The sequence below is a fragment of the Thalia democratica genome, chromosome 8, assembly GCF_965202585.1.
Source record: "Thalia democratica chromosome 8, ktThaDemo2.hap1.1, whole genome shotgun sequence".
Lineage (NCBI taxonomy): Eukaryota > Metazoa > Chordata > Thaliacea > Salpida > Salpidae > Thalia > Thalia democratica.
In genome coordinates this window covers 30,796,981-30,810,227 of record NC_139172.1, presented here as the reverse complement: position 1 = coordinate 30,810,227, position 13,247 = coordinate 30,796,981, and the positions used below count along the sequence as shown (strand labels likewise).

Genomic DNA, 13,247 nt, shown 5'->3' with positions numbered 1-13,247 from the left:
TGCAAGATATTTTTCTAGTTTTTAAACTTAACCCTCGTTTCAGGTGCATAACATTCTACTACCACATGTACGGCGAAGGGGTAGGCACTCTCAAGTTGTCAGTGGCAACGCAGTCCAGCCCCAACCCCTCAGCCTCCCAGTGGCAGAAGATCGGTAGTCAGGGCAACGTGTGGAAGATGCAGCAGCTGCAGTTCAGCCAAGCGGAAAGTTTCTGGATCATTTTTGAAGGTTTGTTGGTGGAACTGTTTGTTTTGTTTATTCTTTAACTGAGAAGCTGTAGATTGCCAACCAGTTGAAAGTTTATAAAAGTTTACGGTCACACAAAGTTTTTGCAAAGTTCTAAGTAGTCTTACAACGTTTTTTTATTGATTTGAGCGCTATTTGCTTTATAAACAAATTTTTTCAACAAAAGATAAACAAAAAAATTATAAAAAACAATTTTACACAAAAACTTCTATGAAAAATGAATTATCATTAAGCTCATCAATTGTTTGTACAGCGCAAACAGCATCCAGTGGACAGCAGGGCACCGGCCACATAGCCTTGGACGACATCGTGGTCGTTCCAACCGCTTGCCCAACATCCGGCCCACCCACCACGACTGTACCCTGGCAGACGCACAAGGACCAGAAGCCCACCAAGAGCGACTGCGATTTTGAAAACGGGTATTTTTGTTGTTATATTTTTATGTATATTGATTAGTTGGGAGGTAAAACAGTCGTCGGTTAGTTTAAGCTTTCAAAACTATGTTTCTAAAAATTCAAAAAAAAAACTATTTTCTGAATTACTTTGCTTGTATTTCAAAAGATGACCATTGCAAAGTATCAACGATATATATTATCTGACTCTGTGGTTTCGAGTATTTTTAAAATTTCAACATAAGCTAAAACTAACTAACTAATAGCATTTTATTAACTTTTGATGTTTTTTTGCAAAAACTTCATCAAAAAAAAGAGATTGAAACAAAAATTTTAAGAAAAATTTTATTCAACGCGTTTTCAAACCTGGCTACTTTTACAATTCGTAATGACTAAAAACCGATTAAATAAAATTTCAACCTCAACAGCTACTGCTACTGGATCCAGGACGACACGGACGAGATGCAGTGGAAGCGCGGGACGGGCGGCACCGTGTCCACGTCCACCGGGCCCCAGTACGACCACACCCTGGGGACGTCCCTGGGCAGTTACGCGTACATAGAGGCCAGCGATGGTGACCAGGGAGACGCCGCGAGGCTGATCAGCAATGTCCTGCAACCCAGTTTGTAATATTATTGTTACTGTTTTTATTTTTGTAAACATATCGTTAATATAAGTAGTTCTCAAAAACCTTAAAAGCTGTGCATGTGAAAAGTAGGTAGCAACGTAACACAACCCAGTTTGTGTTGTTATATTGTAAAATGAAAGTACTTTTTTAGCGTTACTTAAAGCGTTAATTTTTTAGCGTAACAACTTTTGTTTTTTGTTTATTTTGCAAAGCACAAGCCAAATGTTTTATTAACTGTGCTTAGAATTCCAAACTTTGTTACGTATTGCTGTTTAGTTTTCATTTTAAACTTAATATCTAAGTAGGTTAAACAAGACAGCAGTTTTGTAAGATTTTATCTTCCAACTGTTTCATCTAAAGAGTTAAACTTTTCAACGTTTAAAATTTTTTATAACTGTTCATAACAAAAACATAAATGTATGAAAAACAAAAACAACTTTCAAACAGACGACACCGGAGTTTGCATTGAGTTCTACTACTTTATGTACGGCAGGGACATAGATCGGTTGAACGTCTACTGGAAGACGAACGGAGGAGAACAGGACCTCGTCTGGACGAGGAAGGGGACCAAAGGACCCAGATGGATCTACGGACAGGTACTAAATGATATATGTTTATATATTTATTTATAAATAAAGGTATATAATATTACACGTTTCTTTCAGTTATAAAAAAAAGTAGATCTGAAATCATCTTGATGTTCTTGTTATCAAAAACATTAGAAATAATTTTAAAAGGTTAAAAAACGCCTATGAATCAATAAAACTACCAGAGCAAAGTTTGTAGAAGTCGTTAATCACTTTATAACTTTTACTTTTGTTCAGGCCCACATAGACAGACAACAGCCGATACAAATAGTCATTGAAGCAACGAAAGGAGTGTCCTGGGCCGGAGACATCGCCATTGATGACGTTCACGTTGGTGAAGTTTAAACAATTAAAATGAATATGTGAAAATAAAACTCTTTTCACATATTTTATATATTTTCCAAGCTGTTTACAAAGGTCTTAATTACTTCAACATGAAATACATTAAAATTTGTAACCTACTTCAAAAAATTCTTTTTAAACTGTTTTCAACGACTTTTGATTAGTTTTAAGATATTAATTTCAATCAAAAATAAAATAAAGTTTATTTTAAAACCTACTAAATTCTTTCGTTTTATGTATCAGTTCGAGTACGGATACTGCCCTGCAACGTTGGATTGCGGTTTCGAAGACGGGGATTCCCTGTGCGGATACACCAACGACGACACGGCAAACTTCTTCTGGAGGAGAGGCGGCGGAATTGATGGGGAAAACGCGCCAAGTTTGTAGACAAATGTTTATTTGTAACGTGCATACTTGCGAACAAAGTTGAAAAATTAATTGGCACCATCAGAAGTTTTGCGCTTTATAATTGCAAGTTTATCATACATTTAAATCAAAACAACTGTAGAAGGTTTTTTCGCATTACCGTTATTTTATGCAAAGCACTTCGGTAAGTTACTGAGACTTAATCTTATTTTTTTTTGTAATATTTATCATCGACACTAAAAAAGGCCATTTCTAAAATAGCTTTAAAAATATGTCCATTTATCGTTTTCTCACATAAAGTACATCCATAAACCACCGAAGCTTAGTTTAAACTTTTACCACACTGTGCCATTCCTTTTACATCAGTTGCAAACTGTAACACTCACAAAACTGACTTTTGCATTGCACGCTAAAACCACCCTTACCATTAAACGTTTTCGCAAAACAGCTATTGACTTCGACCACACGTACGGGACCACCGAAGGTCACTACATGTATGTGCCGGAGGGCAGGAAAGTGGGAGAGAAGGCCAGGCTGGAGTCCAAGACCTACGAGTTCGGGGCCGACCACTGCATGAGCTTCTACACCAACATAAATGGGAAAGACATCGGTGAGAAACAACTATTCGTGTAAAATTTTAAAAGTTTTAGTTTGTTGAAGAGATAAATGGTAAAGTTACTTTAGAAACTACTGCATAAAAAACGCTTTAGCTTGTAGTTTTAAACAAGTTTCAACAAACTTTGTTACTAAATTTAAAGTTTGCAGGTTGTGCGAAGCTTTTTACGCTGATATACTAAAATATTTTTTTTGATATTTTTAGGGTAAACAAACTTAGATGACTTTACGAACATTTGAAAACTTATCACATATTAAATTTTTTTATCTAATGTTCTATATTTTTTACACATACTGCGCGAATGGCACACATTTTTGTAACTTAAAACATTAAACATATGTTGTATACACTTGAAGGAGCGTTCAACGTGTACGTTGTGGAAGACAGCGCTTACCCAATACTGCTGTGGACAACTTCGTCGAGCCAGCAGAATCACTGGAGACCCATGCAAGTTTCAATCAGCACGTTCACTTCTTTCAAGGTTGGTTGAAACACAAAACTCTGTTTAAATTTTTGAAGAAGTTGTCTAAATTTCACAGAGTACACGAAACGTAGTACTTATTATATGCATTTACTAACTATACTTTGTAACCTCAAAAATTAAGTTTCTCAAGTAAAAACCTTGTTTTTTTTTCATAAAACTTCGTTGCAAAATCTAGATGGGAATTCATCTATCACACGGGTGATGCCCATTGGCTTGCAAGCATCTTTCAACTTTCAATTTAAACTAATCATTTTAACAACTTACTAAACTTGTTTGACGATCGAACAACCTCCCTTCACAGGTCGTGTTCGAAGCCGCGATTGGTTCGGACTACCACATTGCCCTCGACGACGTCACCATCGTTCCGGGGAAATGCCCGCCGTTGGGAAGCTGCGATTTCGAGAACGGCCTGTGCACGTGGCAGAACTCGGAGGAAACGGACGATTTTGATTGGCTGCTGGCTCAAGGCGAGACCATGTCCTCTAACACCGGACCCTCGACTGACCACACCTTCGGCACCCCCTACGGTAAGTTGTTGTTTAGGGGGGTTACCGAACAATATTAACTGTCTTCTATACTTTAGTTATAACCAGTCGTGGATAAAAATTTTAATAAAATTTTTATTCATTTTGTCAACCGGTTTTATCACCAGTGTTTTAGTTACTCTATTGTTAACAGCCTAATTTTGAGATAGCTTTATAAAAACAAAAAAATTCTTTAAAGTTTTTAATTTTTATAAGAAAACAAGCGCTGTAAAGTTTGATTTTGTCCCTTAATAAAAACTTGATGTGTAAAAAATAGTTTTTAAGCTTTTATTAATACTTACAGGAACATACTTACTTTTGGAAGCGTCCGATCCGCAAAACTATGGAGACATGACGAGATTGTTCTCAGTAAGATTTGATGGGTCCACGCCAAGATGTCTACAGTTCTTCTACAACATATATGTTAGTTTTGTTTGAATTTAAAATAAGCTTGTTTATCTAAAGACTCATAAGTCAATTCGCCTTACGGCCAATTAAAGTCAAGTGATCAAAGTGAAATGAAATCCAGTATAAAAACTTTTTAAATTATCATTTAATTTTTGCAATCGCTTCACTCCGCAGCACTTCCTTTTATACTAAGATGAACAAATAGAGGAGACGATCGAAAAACAATACCTTTAGTCACTCATATTCTCATAACAAACAGACAAACAAGTTAAATTTAATCATCCTACATTATTATGGTCAGAACTGAGTTAAAAAGGCAATCAGATGTTGAGTGTGATGCATTTGAACATTTCTCATTTTTAAAACTAAGTTTCCATACAAAAATGAGTTTGCTTATACTGAACTATTTGCCTGTAAACAAAAACAAAATCTCACTGACAAAGTTTTTATTCAAAGAATATTAAGCCAACTTGGTTTGAAACAAATGGTTAAAAAATACTATAAGTATTTAAATTAACTTGGCCAAGTTTTGCTCTTTTAAACAGGTTTACTGCACCTTAATGTGCTCTGTACGGAGTTAAAAAGTTAAAGTAAAGGAGATCGATTTAGTGATGCAGAATGTTCATATTTCATATAAAATACTCAAGTTTCATATAAAATACTCATGTTTCATATAAATACTCATTTTTCATACAAAATACTCATGTTTCATACAAAATACTCATGTTTCATACAAAATACTCATGTTTCATATAAAAAACCAGACAAACAAGCCGGAAGAAGTGGGCGGACTGGAGGTGTACCAGTACTGGTCTTCAGATCAAAATTATTTATTGTGGGAGGAGAGGGACACGTACGGGGACATTTGGGTGGAAGCCTTGGTTGATCTCCCCAACAACGTCACCGACAACGAGGAGTACGTCATCAGGATCCAGGGATACGTCGGAACCTCGCATTACGGTTTGGGGGAATTTTTGTTTTTGATTTGAAAATATTTTTAACAGCTTAGTTCTATTAGTTTACCTGAGTTAAAAAAATTATGGTAAAAAAAAATGAATTTTAAAAGACGCTTATCGACAAATACTGATTAACTTGGTTTAGAACGCCAGAACTCTACATTGCGGTTCAAGTTTTATTTTCATTTTAGCTTTTTGTTCAAAGTTAAAAAGATAAATTTAATTAAAAAACATTTAGGTTGTTTTAAAATTTTACTACCGCTTGCTATGATTATATATTCGGTTGATTTTGTAATGTGGGAAGTTGTACGTACTAAAAACACATTTTAAATTACTACTGTTAAAGACTGGTATTATCAATCAATTTTAGAAACTTACTTTGTTTAATCACACCATGAATTCAAACAGCCGACATAGGATTGGACGACATCATGGTAACGGACGGTTACTGTGGTTACGTCCCCTCCACCCCGTCCCCATGCAACTTCTACTGCGACCCAAGCAACCCGGAAACTTCAAAGTGCATCAGCAAGTCCCAGGTGTGCGACTTCACCGTGGACTGTCCCGACAACGGTGACGTCGACGAACAAGATTGCGGGTTCGTTGTGACGTCATAGTTGGGACACTTTATTAAAAAAAATATTTTACTGGTTTTAAAATACAAATTGTTCAAAACAACAGTTTACGCAGTTTATTTGAGTCAAACTCGTTGTAATTAGGTTGAATCTGAAACAAAACTAAATTAGTTGTAGTCCTAACTTTACTAAAGATACAAAAACATAGCAAACAACTTTTTTCTAATTTCATACAATTAAGTTTCTTTAAAGTCGCGTTAAATTGAAATAAAATCACACTTGAGATACATTTAAAAAAAATGTTGTTCATGTTTTAGCTGTGTATTTGAAAACATAAAACTTGTAACTTCATATCGTGCAACTTTCAAACTTATCACAGATACGAGTGCGATTTCGATTCGTACCCGTGCAGCTGGAGCGACGATTCTTCTGACGGTTTGTTCAGATGGGTGATCGGGTCAGGACAGACTTCCACTGGAAACACTGGTTTTTAATTTAGTTTTGTTTACAACTAATATTACTTAATTTTTTTTCACCGATCAAACTAGAACTAGAAATAAAACATTTTGATTAACACTAAAATTCTGCCTGTTTTCAAATAAAAACAGAATTGAAAAGCCAAGTTCTTTGTATGAGTTCAAGATAAATTCCAACATCAACAATTTTCATATGAAAAGATTAAATACACAAAGAACGAGTGGCAACAAGTCTGAAACAAACATTATAATTTTCATCACACTTCCGACAGGACCGACATCGGACCACACCACTGGTACCGGCAAATACTTGTACGTGGATGCGGACGACGGCGTGTCGGGCAGCAGGGCCAGGTACATCAGCCCTCTGATACCGTCTAGCGGAAGCAAATGCGAGGTCACCTTCTACTACCACATGTCGGGTGACCACATCGGCTCCCTGCAGGTTCGTCACCGTGCAAAGTTTTTTGATGGAACTTTGTTTCGTTTGAAGTTTTGTTCCGAACAAGCTCGGCAGAGAACTTATTGATAAATATTTGATATTTAAAGTTTTGGTTTAAAAACTTAAATGTTTAAGTGAAAGTGGTTTGAATTTAACTCTTTGTCTTTAAATACGTTATAAATCACCATTAATTAAAAATCTTCTATAATTTGTTTACGGGTATGTTTTAAATTTTTCCTTCGCACAGGTGAGCAAGCTGATTGGCGGGATCGACAACATCGTGTTCTCATTGGTCGGAAACCAGGCCGACGAGTGGCTGCAGGCGATAGTGCCGATCGGCGTGAACGAGAAACCGTTCCAAATCGACATTTCCGCCATCAGGAGCTACGACGTGCTAGGTAATCACTTGTAATTTTTTATTTATTTTTATATCACAAAAAAATATTTATACCCACATGATTAACTTTTGTATTGTAAATGTATCAGTTTATTTGATAAATCTAAAAAAGTGATTCTTCGTGAACTCGATTGTTTTCTTAGCGAGTTGTTATTTTTGCTACAAACTTTCGTAGCTCATTGTTTTTAAGTTTTCAAAAATTAAAATTTGAATTTTTGTTACTCTTAGCTATGTTCTACTCAGTCTTTTGTTCCTAGTGGACTTAAAAAAAAATGTTTTTTAATCTTTAGATTAAGATTAAATTTATCAAAACTCATCAATTTTTTATTTTCTTAGGTGACATTGCAATTGACGACATCTCTTTCAACGACTGCGGAAAACCGCTAATAAAAACGACCTGCCCTAACGACAAATTTACTTGCGACAACGGAGCATGTATCGAGAAAAATAGAAAGTGCGACTTTATTGACGACTGCGGCGACTTTTCCGACGAAAAATGTAATTTGTCATCAGTTTTAATTCACTAGGATGTAACATACATGTAATTTTTTATTTATCTCTGAAGTTTTTTTACAACTTGCTTTAGTTATAAATCTAGTTCTGAAACTTTAAACGAAGTCAGTAAGCTTATTAATTACAGTTTTGTTGGCCCTACTTATTTGTCGCACTTTTTAATGCTTGTTATTTAAAAAGGTATGTAAAATCAAGTTTAATATGATTGTTTAGAACTACCTACCTAAGATTTTTCATGATTTTGCATAATGCAACCACAAATTTGGACATTGCTTAAATGAGTTTTTCTACTTTGTTTGTAAGCAATTTTGAAATTTAAACATAGAATCAAAAATACTTCAAATTTTGCACAAAACCTCACTTGCAACGAACATTATGAGTTGTAAAATTCCAGCATTATGACGTAACTAACATTATATAAATTCCCCAACAGCTTGCGACGCGTACCCGGCCAGGTGCGACTTCGAAATAGAAGCCTGCGATTGGTCGCAATCGACCGAGGACGAGTTCGATTGGACGAGGTCGTCGGGGCTGAGGTGCAGGCCCGACACGGGACCGTGCGTGGACCACACCACCTTCACCAGGGACGGCCACTTCATGTTCCTCGATTCGGGAAATCAGAAGAGCAGTCAGTGTTTTTTTTTATATTTACTTTAAAATACGCAAAAGCTGCGTATGGTACGGGTAAGTTGTTTTTATTAAACTAAAAGTTTGAGCTTTAAGCGGGGGATAAAATACTTTTAGTAACTCATGTGGTGTATTTTAGTAATGCGAAACTTTTCCTTTGTCTTTGTAAAGTTAAGTAGTTTGTTTGCGCCAATTGAAGCAAGCTTTTTGCAGACTTAAAATCAACAGTATTTGTATTATTAAATAATTTTTTTCTATAAAAACCGTAAACAATAAAACAAAATATGTTCTAAACAAATTATGCAACAAACGTTTATTTTAACTGTTGCATTTTTATTTACAAAGACGAGCTGGCCAGCCTGTTGAGCCCGCTGCTGGAAACCGTCAACGTGGAAACGTGCAAGCTGCTGATGAACTACCACATGTACGGCGAGGACGTCAAGTCCCTCAAGGTCTACCTCAGGTACGAGAACGGCGGCCCGTGGACCAAGCTGTGGACCAAGTCGGGCGACAAGGGATCGGCGTGGGGGACCGCCAGGTTCAAAGTGAACGCCGAAGTCGGCAGGCCGTGGCAGGTGATTTCCCCGATTTGAATGTTTTGTCAAAAGTTTTTATGTGTCCTGTTGTTAGAATGGCTGAAAACTACGTTTGAATTTTAGATCGTTTTAATTCAAACAAATAACACGAATTTTAAAAGTGCTTTAGTAATTGTTAGTAACTTATTTACTAAACAAACAACTTTACAGCTGAGAATCGAAGGGAAAACCCCCAACTCGAACTTGGGCGACCTGGCCATCGACGACATCTCGCTCACGGACGGGTGCAGGCTGTCCACCCAGACCCAGTTGCCGCCCGGCACCACGGTTGCCACGACGACGCAGTCCCCGTGCCCAGGCGGGGATTCCCAGTTCCACTGCGGAGACGGGGCGTGCGTCAGCAACGACCGAAGATGCGACGGTTCGTTTTGAAAAAATATATATTTGGAACAATTGCTTGCGAGATCATAAATTTAACTTTAGCGTTTTCGTTTTAAAATCTGGTAATACATTGGTGCCAATAGTTAAAGTTTATTACTTTATAACAACTAGGTTTTTATCACAGTTTATACCTGAATAAGTTTTGAGTTTTTGTTTTACTAACACCCAATCAACTTCACTACATGGTTCATATTACACGGGTAGTGTTTCGCTCAATTGTTTATTGCTGGTACGAAACATTCATACTCCTCAGTGCAAAGCTGAATGTTGAAGATTTTTTTTAATTTTTAGGATTCCAGGACTGTGTGAACGGCGCGGACGAGGTGGATTGCGGGGCGTGCGATTTTGAGCTGGGGACCTGCAGTTGGCATGACGACAGCTCGGGGCTGTACATGTGGGACAGGATATCCGGTGTGGGGAGTTCCCCTACTACGAGCGGACCGAACGGCGACCACACTTCAGGAAGCGGTTTGTAAAAAAATAAATAACGATTAAGTTACTAATCTGATTGTGGAAATTCTTCCTGTTTATCTGTGCATAAAAAATTTTCTACTAAAGACATGAAATTTATAGACTTAAATAATCATTTAAAACGTTAAACTTTTGTTTTATAGTTCTTTAGTTATATCATCACTCGTTAATGAAACATTTTTATGCTGTTTTTTATCAACTGAATGATTTTTGTCACCTTGAACTGTAACGAGCGTTGAACTTTTCAATATTTGTAAAAATATATATTTAAAAAATAAAACAACACAACAATAAAATTAAGAAGCGTTTCGTGTTTTTTTAAAGAGTATAAGAAGTATACATAATTTGTATATTTATCCATATTTATTTATTCACAAGCCGACTGTTACGGCATTATTATATATTGCCGTAACATATAAAGCCGTAACAAAATATATTATAGTATCACGTCATAGCATTGACACAACAACAAACTAACTGTCCACACCACAGGCTACTACATGTTCGTCGACCCGGGCCAAGGGGACTTCATGAACTACGCCCACCTGACCAGCCCGCTTTTGGGCAGGGCTGCCACGTCCTGCCAGGTGTCGTTCTGGTACTACATGTACCAGAGTTCCGGTTCTCAAAGTTTCGACGCGAAACTGTCGCTGCTGTTGTCAGGAACTGACACTTCGTCTGTTAGTGTTAATATTTTTTTAACATATAAAAATTTTGTTTATGTTTTTAAAACTAAACACGTTTTTAAACACTTTGGTTGATTAGTCCTTTTTAATGGAATATTTGAAAAATCCAACAACTCTGCTTAAGTTAGTAAAACTTGTTCCAAAATACAAAAACTTTATATATGAATTTAGCTACTGAAAGAAATTGTTAAGTTTACTTCACAAACTAGTTAAAGGAAAATTAATAGTATTTTAAACACTAACAAATTCTACAGATTCCAATCTTCTAACTTGACTCGGTGTATTAAATAAAAAAATTACAGTAGAAATTTTTTTTATTTTTGCGTAGTTTATGTATCCATAAAAATTTTCGAAACTGTAAAATTCACCAATAAGTTTATATTTTAACATTGAGAATTAAACAAACGCATCTTCAAACAACAGAAAGTGTGGGAGATGACGCAACCGACTGGCAACCAGTGGACGAACGCGGGAGTTCAGGTGGGATCCCAGGACTTCGGGTGGATACTCGTGTTCGAAGCCTACCACGGAAACTCTGGAGGTTTTTTTTGTTGATAAAAATGTGTCTGTTTTGAACTGTAACAGAAGCGTTTACTTACTTTCGTTAAATTAAGAAGTTATGACATATTAAGTTTTAAAATGTCTCAAACTTTTCTTTAAGATTTAATTATTTTCATTTTTTTTTGTCAAACTTATAGAAGCTTTTCAAAGCTAAATCTTTGTAAAAATTAAAAGAGGTCTTTTTTTTGAAAAGTTAGCAGTAGGTTTAATTCAAAACAACTTAAAAGTCATAACTTTTAAATAACTGTCAAAAATATTAATTTTTTGCCGAAATTATAAAAGCTTCTTTATAGTTGTAATAAGTCAAGCACAACCTAGACTTTGAAACTACCAATAAATCTATACAAAGCAAATTTTTTTTAAAAAAGCAAAATCTATTTTGCAGCCAACATCGCGGTGGACGATATCACGTTCACTAACTGCAACTCCGGCACGCCCTCGGGCGGCGGCGGCGGAAACTGCGGTTTCGACCAATGGCAGTGCGTCAGCGATGGGAGCTGCGTGTCGCTGGATTCTCAGTGCGATTTCGTTGAAGACTGCAGCGATGGCAGCGACGAAATGTGTCCCGATTATCAGTGAGTGTGAATTGATATTTTTACTAATAAGATACTTGTCAAAACATTTGCAGTATTACTTGTAAAGCGAGGATTAAGGTCAGTTGAAAGTGTGTTGACTAAAAGAAAATAAACATTTTGAAGTAAAAAGTATGGTTTAAGCATAAAATAAAAAATAAACAATTTAAAACAAAAATATAGTAGTTTGTTCTAAGTGTTGGCTGATTGAAAAAGCTTATTTAAACTAGTTTTAATACCTACAATCAGTTATGTTTTTAAATACTTGTAAACAAAAAGTAAACAACTTACAGAGCTTGCAACTTCAATACGGGTTTGTGCTCGTGGACGTTGGATGATAGCAACACACTTCAAATACAGAGGGGAATATCTCAGAACGGACCAATGAACGACCATAACAATAATGTGAACGGAGCTTACTTGTACGCGCAATCATCTCCATCCAATGTTAACACCGTGGTTAGTGTTTGTTTTTATAACTTCCGGTGATATATTTTGCTATGTGTACAAGTTTTTTTTTGTATTTTTTGTCAATAGAATAATTTTCTATGAACTATTAGAAGCAAGCATGTTTTAATAAGTTGAAAATAGCTATGAAATTTTGAATTTTAAAGTTAAATAACTTTGCTTTTTATTAAGTTAGAAAATCTATAAAAGTATTGAGCAATAACTTGCTCGAGACATTTTTAGCAACTAGCTAATTTACTTAAACAACTATAGTAGTAAACTAGATTAAATTATAAACCCAAGTTAACGATCATTAAATTAAAAAACTTTTGCAACTTAGGCTTACATCAACGGACCGGTGATTCTTCCAGTTAAAAACGACGCTTGCAAGATCAGGTTTTACAGGACGATGAATGCTAAAGACGTCGGTACCGTTCAGATCATCATCAGGACTGCGGTGAGATAAAACAAGAGATTAAATAAAATTAGATCAATAAGTAACTAACACAATTTTGTTTTTTTGCTTTTTAAATTAAAACAGACTCGCCGGTTATAAACTAAAGTTTGTACTTTTAGATTTTACATTAGACAATAATTGCCGGTTTAAAAAAAAAAATTGCCAAAAAAATAAACATGTGAACTAAAAAAAAGCACATTATACTGTAAGGGCAAGTTAAACTTTTACTACTATAATCAAAAAAAAATGAAAGAATTTGCAGCAAAACAAAATATTTACTTACTTTAAATATATTCTGTTTAACAGACGGGAGGAGACAAGGTTGTAAAGACATTAACTTCTGATCACCCCGATTGGTACTTCGAGTCTGTTCCTCTTCAATCCAGCCAATACTTCCAAGTTTATTTTACAAACTATGTTGTCAAGTAGAAAAGTTAACCGATATGCTTATCAAATATAAAACTTCTAAAACTTTCATTAGCAAAACAAAGCAAACT

At 35.7% G+C, this 13,247-nt stretch overlaps 1 protein-coding gene across 1 annotated transcript in view; it reads left to right on the top strand.

Annotated features, from left to right (window-relative positions):
- The window catches only part of LOC145843135 (MAM and LDL-receptor class A domain-containing protein 1-like), a 79,259-nt gene that overhangs the window by 48,468 nt on the left and 17,544 nt on the right, over window positions 1-13,247 (top strand). The window contains exons 97-122 of the mRNA XM_082950597.1: window positions 44-228; window positions 500-665; window positions 1,067-1,260; window positions 1,714-1,862; window positions 2,091-2,183; window positions 2,439-2,574; window positions 3,010-3,171; window positions 3,534-3,658; window positions 3,963-4,188; window positions 4,490-4,608; window positions 5,358-5,553; window positions 5,958-6,147; window positions 6,504-6,610; window positions 6,873-7,045; window positions 7,290-7,440; window positions 7,776-7,937; window positions 8,386-8,580; window positions 8,925-9,154; window positions 9,326-9,536; window positions 9,848-10,024; window positions 10,520-10,707; window positions 11,137-11,254; window positions 11,660-11,849; window positions 12,140-12,305; window positions 12,634-12,750; window positions 13,057-13,149. Coding sequence (XP_082806723.1) covers window positions 44-228; window positions 500-665; window positions 1,067-1,260; window positions 1,714-1,862; window positions 2,091-2,183; window positions 2,439-2,574; window positions 3,010-3,171; window positions 3,534-3,658; window positions 3,963-4,188; window positions 4,490-4,608; window positions 5,358-5,553; window positions 5,958-6,147; window positions 6,504-6,610; window positions 6,873-7,045; window positions 7,290-7,440; window positions 7,776-7,937; window positions 8,386-8,580; window positions 8,925-9,154; window positions 9,326-9,536; window positions 9,848-10,024; window positions 10,520-10,707; window positions 11,137-11,254; window positions 11,660-11,849; window positions 12,140-12,305; window positions 12,634-12,750; window positions 13,057-13,149 — 4,219 coding nt within the window. The remainder of the gene's footprint in view (window positions 1-43; window positions 229-499; window positions 666-1,066; window positions 1,261-1,713; window positions 1,863-2,090; window positions 2,184-2,438; window positions 2,575-3,009; window positions 3,172-3,533; window positions 3,659-3,962; window positions 4,189-4,489; window positions 4,609-5,357; window positions 5,554-5,957; window positions 6,148-6,503; window positions 6,611-6,872; window positions 7,046-7,289; window positions 7,441-7,775; window positions 7,938-8,385; window positions 8,581-8,924; window positions 9,155-9,325; window positions 9,537-9,847; window positions 10,025-10,519; window positions 10,708-11,136; window positions 11,255-11,659; window positions 11,850-12,139; window positions 12,306-12,633; window positions 12,751-13,056; window positions 13,150-13,247) is intronic.